The 18,030-nt window shown below is 38.4% G+C and overlaps 1 protein-coding gene across 4 annotated transcripts in view; it reads right to left on the reverse strand.

Annotated features, from left to right (window-relative positions):
• Positions 1–18,030, reverse strand: part of MYO16 (myosin XVI) — a 374,829-nt gene that overhangs the window by 262,710 nt on the left and 94,089 nt on the right. For all 4 annotated transcript variants that reach the window (XM_033052141.2, XM_033052140.1, XM_033052142.1 and 1 more), the window contains exon 2: positions 12,203–12,466. In XM_033052141.2, coding sequence (XP_032908032.1) covers positions 12,203–12,428 — 226 coding nt within the window. In that variant the 5' untranslated portion in view covers positions 12,429–12,466. The remainder of the gene's footprint in view (positions 1–12,202; positions 12,467–18,030) is intronic.

An 18,030-nucleotide genomic window follows, 5' to 3' on the forward strand; every position in this document is an offset into this window, starting at 1 on the left:
GTCAGAGAGAACTCCACACCAGAAGTGCCTAAGTTAAGAAAAAGAGATAAGGATTAATCCAGAAGCATCAGTAGAACTATATATATTTGGACTTTACATCTGTCCTTTTCTGTTAAACTTGTATAAATCTAAATATGTGATTAATAGGGAGAGGCTTGAAAGCAAAAGAAATCTAAATTTCACCTTGTACAGGAACTGAGAAGGCAGTGAAGTTCAGATTAAGCTTATTAAAAGGTTTTATAGTTGGTACCCTCTTATAGGTGTCCTTTTACTAGACTAAGAAACAAAGCAGCACTTGAAATTTCACGCAGATATTTCCAGCTTTAAGAACATTTCAAAGCATATTTTCCATACTGTTGATGGGTAAATGCGGAAGTCTGGAAAGAAACTACCATTTTATGACAGCAGCAGTGGTGATTGCTAAAATTTGGAACACCAACCCTGACTCAAAGATTTAGTGCTACAGCTGTCTTGTTTGTCTTCTGAGCCCAAATGTAATCAAAACCCTAAAATGTTCATGGTGTGAGAAATTGCCTCCTCTAAACATCTCACTGTCCTGTAAAATGACTGTGCTGCTTCAAGGTCACATTTAAACTGCATTGTAGTAGAGAGTCATCAGAAAGAAACATTAAGAAAGCAGTATGTGGTTCCAGGCTGACTGAATTTTACCTTGAACCTTTTGCATATGCTTAAAATTTGTTCAAAAGAGGACATTTAGAGATATTGTGAATTTCACCTTAAACACTCACATTTCCATTCTTGGATGCAATTCACACAGAAACACAAGCTAAATTAGCCATTCCCTTAGATTTATTGACTGTATTCTTGAAACATTCAATTCCTCCACTGTAACAACCTATTACTGTAAAGGCTGCAATTAACAATAATTGAGAAGAATCAGTTTTCTATAGATTATACCTTATAAGCTTATTTCTAATTTCTAGCACAGCTATAGAGTTTGTTCACTGTCAATTTGAAGTGCAAAAGGTTTTAACAGCTAAAAAGCCTTGTAGAGTGAGTTGAGATGATACCTCAGTGCACTGAGAAGAAAGAATCCTCCAACTCTTGTCTCAGAGAACGGAAAGATGACAGGAATAATCAGCAGTATATGTACTTTGTGTTTTGAATTTGTACTGAGGAAGAAAAATTACTAGGTACTATAGAAATAAATCTGTTTTGTTCTCAGATGTATTTGTGTTTTTACTGGTAAAGGTACCTGGATTCAGACAGAATGAAGAAATCAGAATTTGCTGAGTTGGAAAGGACCCATGAGGAGCATTGAGTCCAACTCCTGGCCCTGCACAGGACATCCCAAGCGTCACACCCTTTGCCTGAGAGCATTGTCCAAACACTTCTTGAACTCTGTCAAGCTGGTGCTGTGACCACTGCCCTGGGGAGCCTTTTCCAGTGCCCAGTCACCCTCTGGCTGAAAAATCTTTTGCTGATATCCAACCTAAACCTCCCCTGACACAACTTCAGGCCAGTTCCCCAGGTCCTATCATTGATCACCATAGAGCACAGATCAGTGTCTGCCCCTCTTCCCCTCAGAAGAAGCTGTAACTGCAGTGGGGTCTCCCCTCAGTCTCCTCCAGGCTGAACAGATCAAGTGCCCTCAGCTGCTCCTCACATGCCTTCCCCTCAAGGCCCTTCACCATCCTTGTGCCCTCCTTTGGACACTCTCTAATAGTTCAATACCTTTTTTATATTGTGGCACCCAGAACTGCCCCCAGCACTGGAGGTGAGGCTGCCCCAGCTCAGAGCAGAGCAGGACAATCCCTCCCTTGCCCAGCTGTGATGCTGTGCTTGATGCCCCCAGGACAGGGCTGGCCCTCCTGGCTGCCAGGGCTCTGCTGGCTCATGTTCAACTTGCCACTGACCAGGACATCCAGGTCCCTTTCCACAGCACCGCTTTCCAACCTCTTATTCCTAATTCCATACTCATTCATAACCAGGGTTGCCCAATCACAGGTGCACAATTTGGCACATACTCTTGTTAAAAAAGAGCAAAATAACAAAAAAGCCCTAAAGAGATGGAACTTAGCAATTAAAACAATTTTTTGCTGCTTTTAGTTGCTCTGATCATATTCATTTAGTTATGCCTTCAATGGTTCTAGGAAAGATACCCCACTGGGATAACTTAGTTATCCCATTCCACAAAACCTCAAAAAAAAAATCCACTTTTAGAAATTTTGAAGAAATGTTCTTCTCAAACTGGCAACTAATTTGACACTCATAAAATAAAGTCTGCAAGATGTCAGACTAATGTCTCCTCCCAGTCTTATGCTTAAGTATACAATTTTATTTTATGCACCAATGTAGCAATTTGAATGTGCCTTAGTAGAGAAATGCGTCTAAAGTTAAATTAAAAATTTGAAAACATTTTTAAGGACTTTTTAAAGTTCATTTTTGTAAAGAACTCTATTACTGCTATAAAGGTTTGCTCGTAAAAAAAAGGAAAAAAAATGGAAAAGGTTTTCTCTACTCATTTCTGTAGTTCTCCCATCTAAATTTCTATCATAGTGTAGTTTGTGACTGAAATGAAAGCATTTTAGAATAAGTGATATTGAAGGATAGTAAGTGATATTGAAAACTTTCCCCTTTTTACTGAAATATTATTGGAAATCAATATGAAGCACAATAATTACACTGGAGATGAAATCAAAAGCAAATTGCATAGAAAATATTCTATTCTTGTTCTCTTTTTTATTTCATAAGTATAGACTAGGATCTTCTGCTGTTACAGCAATTTTTTTAAATCAGTGACTTGTAACAATAACCAGAGAATGTCAGCAGTACCCGCTACTCAGTGGATACCATCTTTCACGGAGAGAATAGGCTTGTGATTGCTGCCAATTTAGAGTCTTGCATCCCACTGTGGATCCCCTTTCAAATGAATAGCAAGAATGCCAGGTGCCAATTTGTAGGTTGCTAATGGCTTAACGAACCTTTATTGGCATGACAGTGAATTTGTGAGTGATTAGTCCTTGTGTTTCTTCATACTTCATACTTGGATGCTGGAGCAAGCTGTGCTGGTTTCATCTGGGGTAGAGTTAATTTTCTTCACAGTGGCTCATAGGGGGCCATGCTGTGGATTTGTGCTGAAGACAGGGTCAATAATATAAAGATGTATTTGTTATTGCTGAGCGGAGTTAACACAGAGCAAAGGCCTTTTCTGCTTTTTGTACAACCACAGTGGGCAGGAAGTTGTTGGTGCATGGGAGGCTGAGAGGGGACACAGTCAGGACAGGTGACCCAGCTGACCAAAGGAATGTTCCTGATCATGGGACATCATGTTCAGTGTATGAAAAGGGGGGTAGAAGGAAGAAGGGTGCATATTTAGAGTGTTGGAATTTGTCTTGACAAGTCACCATTACATGTGATGAGGCTCTCTGCCCCTGGAGATGGCTGAACACGTGCCTGAGCATGGGAAGTAGTGAATTCATTCCTTGCTTTTCACTGCTTGTGTGTGGCATTTGCTTTCCCTATTAAATTGTCTTTCTCTCAGCCCACAAGTTCTCTTCTACTTTTCTGGTTCTCACCCTGATCCTGCTGGTGGGGGAGTGACTGAGTGGCTGCTTGGAGCTTGGATGCTGGCCACATGTTGGGTTAAACCACATCACATGCCCAAGTGAAAAACTTTTTATTATTAAATGTAAAGGAAGGTCTTATGGGAAAAAAGCCCATTAACATTGAATTATAAATAAACTTAATTGGTTTAAAATTAAATTTAAAAGAACAGATATTTTTTGTTGACATCTTAGTTTATAAAAGCTTTTTGAATAAGTCTGAATTAGAGTAATGAATAATATACATGCTGACTTTTCCAACTGGAGAAAAGCTTCATATCATAGTCCACCAAAATAAATACTTGAGAATTTTGAAAATGTGTTCAGAAGTAAATTAAAAAAAAAACCAACCTAGGAATATGTGTGGTTTTGCAGAGGTTCTCTCATAAACACTACGTTTTATACTCACGATTGAAGCAACATCTATGATTTCTAGTTAATCAAATGTGGTTTTGTTTGGATATGTAAGGTTAAATTTCAAGAAAAGACTTATCTGCATAGAAAACAAGCAACTCATTGCCTACATTTTAGAAATCTGTGATTCAAAGAAAAGTCCTAATGCTGAGTTTCTAGAAACTCTCCATACCAGTAAGCAAAAGGCATGCTTTTCAACAAATCCTTCAGAGTGAACTTACAGACACCCAAAATCACCAAAAGGGAATCACAAAGTTCAAACACATATCTCAGTTTTTATTTATTCAGAGCTTAGGCATGTGAAACAGGACTGCAAATAGCCCAGATTATACTCCTGTTTTCAAAACACAGTTAGTGGCAGACATAATGATAGCATTGAGATTTTTGTACAACAGTTTACTATTCATTCAACTATCTACAGTTTACTGCAATGTAAGCAAGACCAGATAGATCCAATTTGCCTCTCAGCCCTTCCCCAGGAGAAATGCACAGAAAAAAATGGCTCTCCAAGCAACTCATAGGCAAAACCCGTGGGTTAGCAGAAATAGGTGTCTCACAGCTCCAATCTCAGTTTTTCTGGAGAGAAGGGGGACATCGTAACTCCATTTGATCAAAAGACAGATAAATTACACTTGGTGTGAATCTCCTTACTGAGGGATGATTTTTCTTTATTTCCCCACTTGGTTCAGGCAGAGGATAGCTGTTCAAACCAAGGTAATTCTGGGCATATGCAGAGACAAAAACTGCAGCTGAAGCAAACTGGGAAAATTTCACAGCTGAGAGAAAAGTAGTCATGGAGCAGAAGCATTCCTGGGTTAAACAATAGATTAAATCTACACCCTCAAGTCTATTCTTCACTTTTTGACGTATCTTTTTCTGAGTCTTACTTTTTCCGATTAAATAAGTGTTATATATTAGCAGTCATACATATTTTTATCAACAACAAATCATTTAATATTCAGCTCTCAGCTTCACCAAATTACTAAAAATGTAAACACATGGACAAGAAGCACATATGGAATCCTGCAGGAATTCAGATGTATTCAAATTTCATCTCCCTGTGATTTTATGATTGCTTTTGAAACGGGCTGCTTTAATTACTAAACATCTGTTACCCAGTAACTAAAGGCATTATGTTTCCCTTTGTCATAACAAAAAGATGCCCTGTGTTGCTGAATTCAGCTCACATGGAGCCAAAGAAAGTTAACAGCCATGCTGAATCTATAGGATTGAAGCCTTGCCTTGCCCTGGTTTGAAATGTCTCTACCTTCTGGGCTTTTGGAAAAGCTTCTTCATCAATGGGTGGATTAGGATGGCTGATTGATGCTTCATTTTGCTATACACAGGACAGATTAAATCACCAGCAGCATGTTGGACAGTCAGCTGTGTTAGTGTCATCCAAAGTTACAGATATGATTCCCGGTCCAGCATGCATGAATTTGTCTTGTGAAAGCATTCATTTACGTTAAATAATTTTCTTTCCAAAAGCCCCAAGTCACAAAATTTTTGTGTACTTCATTAATTTCATATGCTCTGATTAGGCTCTTGACTTCACTATTCAGCGTCTAGTGCTCACGTCTCTTAAGGATTGCACAATAAATATTAAACTGTATAAATTATCATGCATGTGTGTTGTGATTTCTTCTGCAGTAGTTCCCAGCAAACCAACATTTGAAAATAGTCCCTTTTAGATAACAGTCTAATGTACATTTTTCCCCACTGATTCAAGGGAAACACTGTAAAATCCAAAATAGCTCTGTGTGGGGAAATCTGCCTATTATTACATGCATTACATATAATGAATTCCATTTGCTTCCCCAGAAAGATGAAAAATAGGCTTCAATGAAGTTTAGAATGAGAGTAATCTGAAATTAAAATATATTAAATAACGCTAGAACAATCCTGAAACAAAGCACTATAAAAAAGGACTGAGCATGCTACAATAAGGTAATAGAGTGTATGCAATACATTTTAGCTAAGTCCTGAATGTTCTTGACCATTGCAAGTTTTACATTCCTCAAACTGAAATTAGATTAAATTGATTTTTTGGAAGAGGGGTTCCGTCTTCATGATGTCACTATGCAGGACCTTACTAATTGGTCTTATTTGTCTCATTTCTTATTAGTTCAGGTTTTTGACCCAAGGTGTAATTTTTTTTTTTTTTTAATCTGGGAACTTTCCTCTGTCATGAAGGTTACCTTTGCATGCTAAACACACAACTATTTGTCATTTTTTATTTCTTAGAGCTGTAATAAATGGTAAAAGTGAGGTTTCCCAAAAAAGAGTGTAAAATCAAGAGTGCATGGAAAACTGGGGAAAGTTATTCAGATTACAGGACTAAATTCTGATATACCAACTGTGTTTATATTTCTGGTCTTTATGCCTTTGGTATAATACACGTATGAAAAGTGTGTGTATATATATATAAAATATAAATATCCCATGCATTTAATTTTCCTCATTTATTAACATTTATTATCATTTGCTATTATTTTAGCCCTCCCTCTTCAGAAAGCTGTAGCTGTGACATCCAGTATACAAAAGAAATGCTAATTAAAGTACCTTTGGGAGGAGAATGGAATAAAAGAAGGTGATATTAAATATTAATCAGAAGCAACAAGGCAGGGAGATTTTTAAAGGTGGAAGTAAACAAGAGTGGATTATGGTAATCTATGATGGCACAGAAGATTAATCTGCACTTTCACACAGATATCCTTCTCTTTTCCAGAATCACCCGTTTATTGAACTCAAGATGGAGCTGGTTTTGCCTCAGCCTTAATAATAAGAACCTAACTTGAGAGATTTAATGTTACACCTGTTTTTCACCTCTTTCCTAAACATTAAGCATAGTAATGTGTTTTATTACTTTGTAAAACTCTTCTGCTACTAAATTTTTTGTCTTTAGTAAATATATGTTTTTATCTTTCAGTCTTCTTCTAGTAGCAAAGATGCCTCTGAATTTTTGGCACACAAAAATGCAATCCTCATCCAAGGGTTTGGTGAATTTCAAAAACCAGGCACTGCCTTGCTCAGAGAGCCTTGCTTTCTCACCATTCATCCCAGAACAGGCAATACATAAAAATCAGAAAAGCTATGTGCAATCAGTTTGAGAAGATGAGGTACCAAGGTAGTCTTAAAAGGTAGTCTGAAAGTCAGAATCCAAATAGCAGACAGGCTACCTGAATATGTTCCCATTCTTCTTAATTATAAAGGTGAGAAGAGTCTACATTACCTGCCTCACAGCAGGTTTCACACAATGGAGCTTTGCACTCACCAACCTGTCGCTACTGCCCACATCCTGCTTCTTCCAGCTTTTCCAAAAGACTGCTGGCAATGTTAAAACTGATTGTTGAGGATCAGTAAATTAGTCCTGAGATGTTTGCCAGGCACAGTCAGTGCAATCCACTGTTTTACAGAACTGTATGTAACCAACCAAGCTGTTTCTACTGGAAAAAGGACAGTAAAGCATAACCAAGCCTAATGTAATAAGATGCAAAAATAAGAAGTTGGTTGATAGATTTGAAAACAATGCGAGGAAATCATAAAAAAAACTGGTTTATTTCAGCTTACTTTCAGCCTCAGTTTCCTGTTTCAGATGATTTCCCTATTTTTTTTTCACAAATAGGGAGGATTATCATAACATCTCTGATACATTCTCATAACAAAAGCTAATGGTCAACTCATCTGCCACCTTAAATTAAAGATACATTCTTCTTCTGAATAGATTTTGTTTCCTCTCCCCTGAGCCCTCTTTATAGCCCCAAGTTGTTCAGATGCAAATTACAGTTCAGCACCAGCCCCACCTGTACCCCCTTTTATGCTCACTTACACACCCTTTTAATTAATATAAATGAAATTTATCCCAGCATTGTACATTACACAGTGCTCATTCAAATAAATAATGATACTAAACTCTTCCATTATATTGATTATTCCAACCTTTCAAATACCATGACATTACCAATCTCACAATAATAATACATCTTTCAAACAGCTAGAGATACTGGCATCACAGGAAGGGATGTGAGATAGGATTTCTTTTTTTTTTTCCTGCACTATGAAGCTGCTTGGCCAGCAACTGGGGCTAGGACCCAGTCCCAGGAGACCTGCCAAGTGAACACTGCAGGAAAAGTAGAATATTGGTGTCATCTTCTTTTTAAATCACCTTTTTTCTGACACACCCTGGTGATAGATGGGAGAGTAAGGCTGTCCCCAGCCACCATATCCCAGTATTATATCTCTAAAGGCAAAGTCACACTGGCAGCTCTGCAGGGCTAGGAAGAGACTGGGAGAATTGAGGGCTGACTAAAACAGGGAGTCAGTCACTACAAAAGGACAAAGAATCATGACTGGAGACTCGGCATTATGCTAACATCCACCCTGGTATCGCTGCTATTTAGAATCACAATGCTGTCACAGAATCAGCATATTGCTCATCAGAAGGAGAAATGGGCTTTAAATAGGTTTAGGGAATCTGCATTTCCCTTTTGTAATGCTGATTTTCACAGGAGTGCCTCTTTTGTCTCCAGCCTGAATTTGACGGCTGTCTGTACTTTGTGCCCTGACCTAGCACCACCTGCCAGCCCACAGACTTTATGGTACACATCATGTCTGCATTACAACTTAGAGATTACAACAAAAGATACTTACTACACACAAAGATTTTCTGACAATCCTACATCTTGAGTAATTCTGCAGGATGACTGAGAAGATGGGTTACAGAATATAACAGAAGATTACAAAAACTAAAGCCAGTCCTTTAGTTTCCCTCATGTTAGACTTCAGGTACAGGATCATCACGTTCATTTTTAGTTACTGTTTTCATTGTAGTAAGCTTATCTATCAGTTCAGTTCCAAAAATCACATCTTTCAAAGCAGCCACTGTTTCCCAGTGCTGTCAGTGCCAAGAACTGCACCTTTGCCTCAGGAAGGATACATACACATTATGCTCAAGAGGCCAAATACTAATGATCTATTTGACTACCTTGTATTTGAAGCAGAAACCCAGACTGAGACTCGCTCCATTTGTTTCCTGAGTGCTTGGTTCATTTCCTAATTGCTTGTAGAGGAGTCTCAGCTGATGTGAAGGCTCAGCAAATACCAGTGTATGACGTGTGTGTATCAGAAAGGATCTGAGTCCAATGGTTATGCCACATGTAGGTGCAAGCATGCCCAGTTCACAGTGGGAAGGAATGGGATGCAGAAGCCTGTTTGACTACATTTCCCATTTTGCACTACATTTATATGACTAATGTCAGCAAGACAAATTTCCTGCTGTCCATTTTTATTAGGGATTTATTATCTCACAGAAGAAAAAATATAGTATTTAAAGGAAAATTAACTAGAGGTATTCCCTTGCCAGCAGTAAAGATGTACAAAATCAGTGTCAAAAAACAGTGCACTCACTTATACATCAGCTTCTGTTTCTATAAGTGTCAACACTGAGAATAATAGCTGCAGAATCTCCCAAAATGCACACTGCTAGTAGTGGGCGTGAATGTGGCCCATCAACAGCAGTAAAAACACATTGTTTTAAAACAGAGAAACTACAGGATGCTGCAAGGAGACAGAGAAGGAGATTCCCTTCAATCTCCCTGGGTCAGATAAAATACTAAAGAACAGTTACAAATAGTAAAAAAATATATAGTCAATAAAAAAGAGCAAAGATACATCATATCACTAATTTTTAACTTATTGAGAAAGCAAATGAGCATATATTTATAAATTTGAGACAACGCAGGTCACTAATAAAAAGCCCATTCTAAAATTAATTTTACAGCAAACTAATGGTCACTCATGTTAGCATGCAGTAACTACAATGTATTTTGTGCCCAGTAGCAGCTGCTATAGTAATTTTGGAGAAGACACATTACATTTTTCATGTAGAACAAAGACAATTAATCTATAATTGTGAAATTCTGACCAGACTCACTTGTGAAATGTCTCTGCACCAGCCACATTATAAATTCATCTATTAATGGTATCCAATCTCACATACCAAACCAGAACTACAACTCACCACCTCAAAATGTGCTGTCAGTCTAACAGTCTATTTATGAAACTTCAGAAAAACTGAACCCCTGGTCTTCACTTGGTAAACTTCTATCCCATTGTTGTGCCCTCTTTCTACTTTCTATACTTTTTTTTTTTTTTTGCATTTCATTCATAGAACTGCAAAACACCTTTCTTAGCTGTCTTTTACACCTATCCAGTGCTGTTGATTGCTGAGCACAGTTGTAAAACACGATTAAACAGACAAGAAAAACAAAAGCTCAACAGATCAACTTCTGTGGGAGTACTTCAGGCTCTGTCTAGCTGAGCCCTATGGACTGAAAGCTCATTACTGTTTTGGGGCACTAGCTGTACTTTCAGATCACATCTTCCAGTACAGTTTTGCCTAAAAGGAACCTATGTTACATGCTCCATAAAACACAACCAAATACGGTAAATGGATGTGATATTTATTACAAAAGAAGAGGTCTAATTTGAACAGAAATTCTAATGCAGATATATTCACTGAAGAGTCCTGGTTGGATATTTCACTCAGAAACAATAGCAGGAAAGCAGCTTTCATCTTCCATGTCTATAAGTTTAACCTTTATTGTTGTTTTGGTTTGGGTTTTGGTGTTTTTTGTTTTTTTTTTTCAATCCTTAATATACCATCTTTCACCCCAAAGCAAAGAGGCTCTGCGAACATTTAGCTAAAAACACAACAGACAGGCCCTTGCTGGTCCCAAAGCTGCCTGAAAACAGCAATCACACATTTTCATAGTTCTGGGAAAGAACAAATTCAGGACTATGTTATCTGTGGGCTATTTGAGCTGCTTGCTTCTGGGGACCTGTTTTATCTGTTTCAAGTGCAGGACAACATTCCCAGTTTTCCACAATTTTACTTTCCTCTGCCTGAGATATTTTCCCTTTCTGCTTACATTATTCAGTCTCAGCACTTGCTGAACTTTATATTCTGATTCAGGTACAGCTCAAGGCCAAGTACAGGCAGTAGAAAACACTGTTGATGCCCTACCACCACTGCAATTATCAACCTACATTTCTTCAGTGTGAATGACAAAAATAGCCTCAAGTATCTGACTTTTATAAAATGCTAAAAGTCACACCTAGTATTCCGCTAGATTTTTAAAGAAATTTGGAGCTTTGGGAACATATAGGAAGATCTTTGCTTATAATTCCTGCACACACTAGGAGAGTGGTACGAAAAGTTGTGAATTTTATTTGTAATTTAGTTATAAATGATGCCTCGTGCACTCACTTAACAAGAAGAGCTTTGTGATTCATTTCTTGTAAAGGAAACGTGTAGGACTATACCTGATAAGCAATGATAGAGCAAATGCACAATAAAATGAAGATCCGGGAGTGAGTAAAAAAGGCATACCTGATCAAACTGATAACAATTAGGAGAAACTTGTCAAGTTCTTCGCATGATGTGTGTCTGTCTCAGAGTCTCCCCTTTTTACACTAATGTGATTACAAAAAATTGACATAAACTCTGTTTGCAAAGGAGTTGACAACATTGCATTAGTTCTTTTCTTATATCCCTCCCTGCTACACAACAGTCTGGGGATTTCTGGAGACTTCTAAAAGTTGGGAGATTCTTACTGCAAGGTTCAGTTCACTTCTGATGAGTACATTACAAATTCCTCAGGTTACTATCAGCGGTACCAGGAATTCACACAATGCCAGAAACCTAAAACCAGAGCCCTAAAGTGTGGCTACATATTTCAAAAGGACATAATTTCACAAGCAGAAAAATTACCTTCTATCTGGTATGACTATAGGTCAATACCACATCCTTGCTCTAGACACGCCAATATCATTAATAGCAGCATCCCTTACTCCAAACTTTGACTAAAAATGAGAACCTAATTATCAAAGTAACTTGCGTTAAATTTTGTGGTTCAGGTAGGTATGTAAGAGGCCAGGCATAATAATAGAATCATAGTCCTTACTTGTTTTGAAATACATTAGTTCATATTAATCTCAAAATAAATTCATTAGGTTTCTGCAGGTTTACTCTTCATGCCTTATTCATTTCAGTAAGGAGTTGCAACGTGTTGATACAATATATGCCTGCATATTTTATTGAGACAACTACTTTATGATTAGTATTTTGCATTTTCCTTAAAGATAGATGAGCAGAACAGGAAAGCTTTTCCTCTAAAACTTTGACTGTACAAAGGAAAACATCATAGCACATTAATACGCACCTTCTTTATCATCATGACGTATGATTGCATCCTGTATCATATCAGCAAGATTAAAATGAACTCGTTGATTCTTCCCATGTTTCAGCTTCTTCCCGTAGCCCTCCCGTTTCTGGAAAGCTTTTTCTCGTTCGTAGTACGCCTTTATTTGGTCGCAGCGCATCCGCTTGACCAGCCGCTGCCGCTGGCCCAGGGGGAGGGACTCCAGCAAGCACTGCTCAATTTCCATCTCATGGGTCCGAAAAACATTACATAGCTGGAAACAGCCTGCAAGACATTAAACACAACAAAATTTAGACCTTGCTTTCAGATGTGCCATGGAACTTCCACCAATTATCTTGCTCTAACCACGTGCAAGCTCATGTAAGCTCCTCCTACTCCACCTACCGAGGTTGACCACAGAGAGTCTATGTCATTATCATTTACTTTTTGAAAATAACACTTAACTCATTCCATTAAATCACTGATGCATTATTAATTTTTATCTTGCTTTAGGTTGGCAAATTCCTGAGAACTTGAGAAGAAATACTATCATATCATAATAATATCATAGCTCCTCAGTTTTAGGAAGGACGTTGAGACGCTTGAGCACGTCCAGAGGAGGGAACGAAGCTGGGGAGGGGCTTGGAACACAAACCCTGTGAGGAACGGCTGAGGGAGCTGGGGTTGTTTAGCCTGGAGAAAAGAAGACTCAGGGGTGGCCTTGTCACTCTCTACAACTCCCTGAAAGATGGTTGTAGTCAGGTGCAGGTTGGTCTCTTTGTCCAGGCAGCAGCTGATAGAACCAGAGGACACAGTCTCAAGCTGCACCAAGGGAAAATTAGGTTGGATATTAGGAAAAAGTTTTTCACAGAAAGAGTGATAAAGTACTGAAATGGTCTGCCCAGGGAGGTGGTAGAGTCGCCATCCCTGGATGTGTATAAAAAAAGACTGGATGTGACACTCTGTGCCATGGTCTAGTTGAGGTGTTAGGACGTGATGGGTTGGACTCAATGATCTTGAAGGTCACTTCCAACCCAGTGATTCTGTGAATTTTAATGAGTTTATTAGCATGCAGTGGGCACTCAGGTAAATACCTCTTAAAAACATCAGTCATTTCAGGTTCTTAAGCACATGCATAACTTTTCTCTATTTTTCTAAAGTTTTTTGATTGTAGAGATACATCAAAATTTATCCTTCAAATGAAGCCATCAGATACTAAAATCTTCATGCAGAAACAATCCCAAAAGTGTCTTTGAATCAGTTATTCCTAACATTCACAGCACTTTCTCTAAGTCAGAATCCCTTTTTGTTTTTACCATTAAATATGGCATTTTTGCTGACATTGCAATAACACTGTTCTTTTCAAGTATGTTCTCTTTTTCCCTGAGAGCAAAGACCAAGACCGTAGGAGACTTGAGTACTGCTACTTAATTTTCCAGGGACTGTTATGTTACAAAAGGAGGCTAAGGGATTATCAGATTATTCTTTTGCTCAAGTCCTTGAATGTGAATCCACATCCATCAACAATGTGCCCACTATCCTGCATTAAGGCCTTTTGATGAGGTGGCTGCAGACCACTCCATCAATTCTTATTCTCATGTTCTTCTTTATGTATATGAATTTCCTTCATATGGAGGCTAGGTGATCAAATTCATAATTTCTAAGGACTGACAGCAGCCCAGATGAGGGATGTTTTCTCTCCATAATTTGAAGTAAGACCTCTGGAAGGAAATGAAAACTCAATTCACCTTGAGTAGTTAATACCAAAATTAGCATTACTCTGCAACTCAATAAACTGTTTTTGTCTACCTGTTTTGTGTAGTTACATCATCAAGGGATCCTTATCTCATTGAGGGTTCACCTGAGTAGCGCTGACTAAATGACCACTTGGTTTTCTTCTTGTGGTGTGACATGTTTAATCTATTGAATACCATTCAAGCTCTGCTCTGAAGGCATAATTAGCAATTTCCTGACAGGATTTTGTAAAGTTCATGCCATCACAGCACATAAAAGCATTACAAATATTTCTTTTCATTTAAGAACAGACAACAGAGTATTCTTATGTGCATTTTCTACAAGGCAAGAGAAAAGCAATTATTTTCTTTTAAAATCACTCACAATTTAGGGTATCCCATTCAAGAATTTTGTGTTCTTTTTTAACATGTTTTGGTTTGCTTTAGATGTATCACAATTCCATAATAAAATATAGATTGATAGTCTTAGGTCTGCATGCCAAGCACTTTCTAAATTCTATTTATAACATTATACATCTATTTTCTAAATTATTTGTATATAATTTCATAAATTACAGATAATAAAAATAGTATACGGTGTGTAATATATTATATATATTATATATTATATATATTACATAATACAAAATTATATATGTGTCAATAACATATATTAAATATTATATGTATTCACTATAAATTACAACCCATGGTTTCAAACCCGACTTCCCAAAACTGAGGAGCACACATTTATCCAAAAAGTGTCCCAAGTGTCTTGTTGGGAAACTCTATGACAGAATACAATTCCATAAGTCAAGTTCAGTCAATTACTTTTAACACAGGCTACTCTCTTCCTATAATTTCTGTTCTTTTCTTAGCATACCCTTCTAGTTAGAAGAAAATGAGTTGTCACACTAAAAACTGGAAACAGTTGTTAAGGCAAAACACAAACCCTTTGTTCTTGCATGTCAAAGCCAACATCTTTTACTGTGTAAAAATTTTCCACTTGACCTTAAACGATATGTTTCATTTCACAGCAAAAATTATATGTTTCATTTCTTTAATTTTCTTGTTGGAAGACACAAGGAAATGAAAGGGTAATTCTGTAACACAGCAGAAAATGTAACTTTATTCTGGTTTCGATCATAGTGTTCAGAGCATTCAGTCCCATGGAAGAGGTACATTCAGACCATCCTCCTCAGCCTAAGTTGGTAGTTTGCAACTGCATCTTCTTTTTCTCACGGTAGTGCTGCAGAATAAGCAAACTTCAAATCTCAATTAGAATTGGTCTGCGGTGTATAAAATATTTCAGCAGCAAGCCTTTCACCTACAAGCCTTCTGGCTTGTAACTCCCTAAGCTTATACCCTAAATGTGGCTATAATGCCTGCCAGCAAGGCTCATAGTCACAGTGAAAGTCAGCTTGCTGTGCTAAACCATGTTTGCCAGCAGCTGGGAGCCCACCCCTGCTCTGCTCATTCCTTCTCCTTTATGAAGGGGAAAAGGAGCAGCCATGCACTTGAGCTCACACAGGCTGCAAATGAACTTGATGTTTATATTTTGAACACTCATTTGAGGCTGAGAATTGTGGCTGCTGACCTAGTCATAGCTGTAAATGTTATCTTTGCTTTTCCTCAGCTTAACTCATGTGCAGTCTCTGCTCTTCGGACCTGGTGGTGGTTTCTGCCATATCACAAATGAGACTGGTGCAAGCTGTAGGACATCTTTGCCATCACACTGCTCTCATCCAAGGCAAGAAATCAAACAAACCATCTCAGTGTCTTGGTCAAACACAGCACAGCAAAGCAGCTCTCTCAGGCAGATTCCAGTTTCAGGAAGGATGATCCTGGCTTAGTGTCCTCTGCCTCTCCACAGGGATGACTTTCAGCTTGTATGAGTCTTTGTCTATTTGCTATATGAGGAATAGTGCTTGACTGCCACAATTGGCCACATATAGCAGCCCCCAGCATGTGGCCAGGGTCAAAGCAATTCAGGCCAAATGAGAAAAGGACTCCTGGTCCATTTGAGCACTGGTCTCAGCTGAGAATTAGAGAATTGAACATGGAATTTCTTTTCTTAGCACATCTGGAACCTGACACAACTCAGATGAGATCAGTCCCTGACTGTGGATGTAAAAGCAGCAGGTTAGCAACCTCATTAGATTAAGCCTGGATTAAGAAACATAGTATAAACACATTGAAAACCTCTGTTAATGGATTCTACAAGTTGCCTGGGTAAACTGTTAAAGCACTGCACTGACTTCTACCAAAAATGCCTTGAGTTCCTTTGGTGGCCATTATTCCTTGTTGCTACTGTCAATATTGAGAGGACTTCAGCTTTGTCATTTCTGTTAGTTGTCCGGGTAGCCTTTCACTGCTGTCATTCTATTGCCTCTATGTCCATCTTAGACTGGTGGGATCAAGACCACACATTTGCAGGTGCATCTTCAGTACCTCAAGTAGCAGCAGACAGTGAGTTCCCTCCGTCTGCTGGGCAAAATCCTCTGAACATAGCCCCCTACGTGGTTTGCCAACAGCACATACAGTTGGCTTCCATTCAACTCTGTCCATTGTAACCCCTGCACACTCTTCAAGCTCAGGTCAGCCAGGTTCCCAGCCTGTACTGAGGTATAGAGCTAGTCAGTCTGAGGCACGAAGATATGTATTTCCCCTCTTGAACTGCCCGAAGTTTCTGCTAACCAATCCCTGGATTAAGCTCTCCTATTTGAAGTATGCCAGCTATTCTATCCTGAGTATTGCCAACAGCAGCAACAGCTTCAGCTGTAAAGAAACCCTCCAGGAAAAAATAGCAGCTAAAATCCACAACATTATTAGGCGGATGTAAACAGTTACTGCTTAGAGAATGACAATTCCGCCACAGCCAGACTCCAAAGAAAAGCTATTAAAGCCTCTTAAAAAGGTAACGTGCAGCAGGACTGTCCATCCTTTCCTTCCCCATTTATGAGAAAACTGGCACAAACTGCCACACTGATTTGGTACAAGAACACTGTATGACCCCCATTCAACAGCAGAAGATAGATGGAAACATGATCCCAAACAGAGCTGGTTTTGAGTGCGCTAGTCAGGAGGTAGTATGGTAAAGATTTGTGGGTAGGGAAAAAGGTTGCCTTCTGAAGCTATTTGCTTAAAACTTGATATCTCATGACATAAGATATCAGATTTGAAGATTATTTCATGCGTTTCTTGCCTCAGTGCATGACAAATTACACTAATGTGGAGGGACTTGATAAGGTCACTGTGATGGTCATGGTAGACTGCACCGGGGAATACATTGGCAGTGTCAGCCATGAAAAAGCTGGCAGGGTTTACCAGGTTATTATTTATTTAATGGGATGTTCCAGACAAAAATGACTGGATTAAATATGATTGCCAGTAAGCATATAGTTTTAAGGTCTGCATCTTCTGTAAAAGCACATAATATAGAAACCTCTATAGAACACCGAAATATCAAAACCAGAGAAATTTTTACCACATATTATTGATTAGTAATTAGTACAGGACAAAGGAAGTCATGACCTCTGTAATCAACAAAAAAAAAAAAAAAAAGAAAAAAGAAAAAACGTTTCAATGATGCTTGCTAGTGAAGAGCTGCTTCAATGACTGGGTCCACCATGAACTGCAAGAAAAAGAATCGTTGCTTTAAAGCAACACATTTATAAAATTGTAGCAATTTACTCACAATTTGAGAGTGTGACATCTGCATCACAAGACAAATTACAGTTTTGATCCTGCCTGTACAAACAAGAGATTTCTGACTAAAGAGGAAACGTTTGCTTTGAATTGTCACTGATTCTCACTGTGAAGATGAGAGAAGGAATATTTTCTGACATTACAAGCACCAGCTCCTGAACAAAACAAAGAGCACAGGAAGGGTGATGGGACATAAACAGCGAGGAAGAATGTGATTGTTATAGAAATGTTCTTCCATCATCTGCAGATGATTTAAGCTCAAGTAACTTTACAGTATGCAGGGACATTTTTGTCATACCTCTTAGTAGAAACCATATGGATACAGCTTTCCCTTATACTGCTTCTTAACTTTAGTCTGACATTTAAACTGGGACAGTAGCTATCCTAAAAAATGCAGGTGGTAATTCA

Source organism: Catharus ustulatus, chromosome 2 (assembly GCF_009819885.2).
Source record: "Catharus ustulatus isolate bCatUst1 chromosome 2, bCatUst1.pri.v2, whole genome shotgun sequence".
NCBI lineage: Eukaryota > Metazoa > Chordata > Aves > Passeriformes > Turdidae > Catharus > Catharus ustulatus.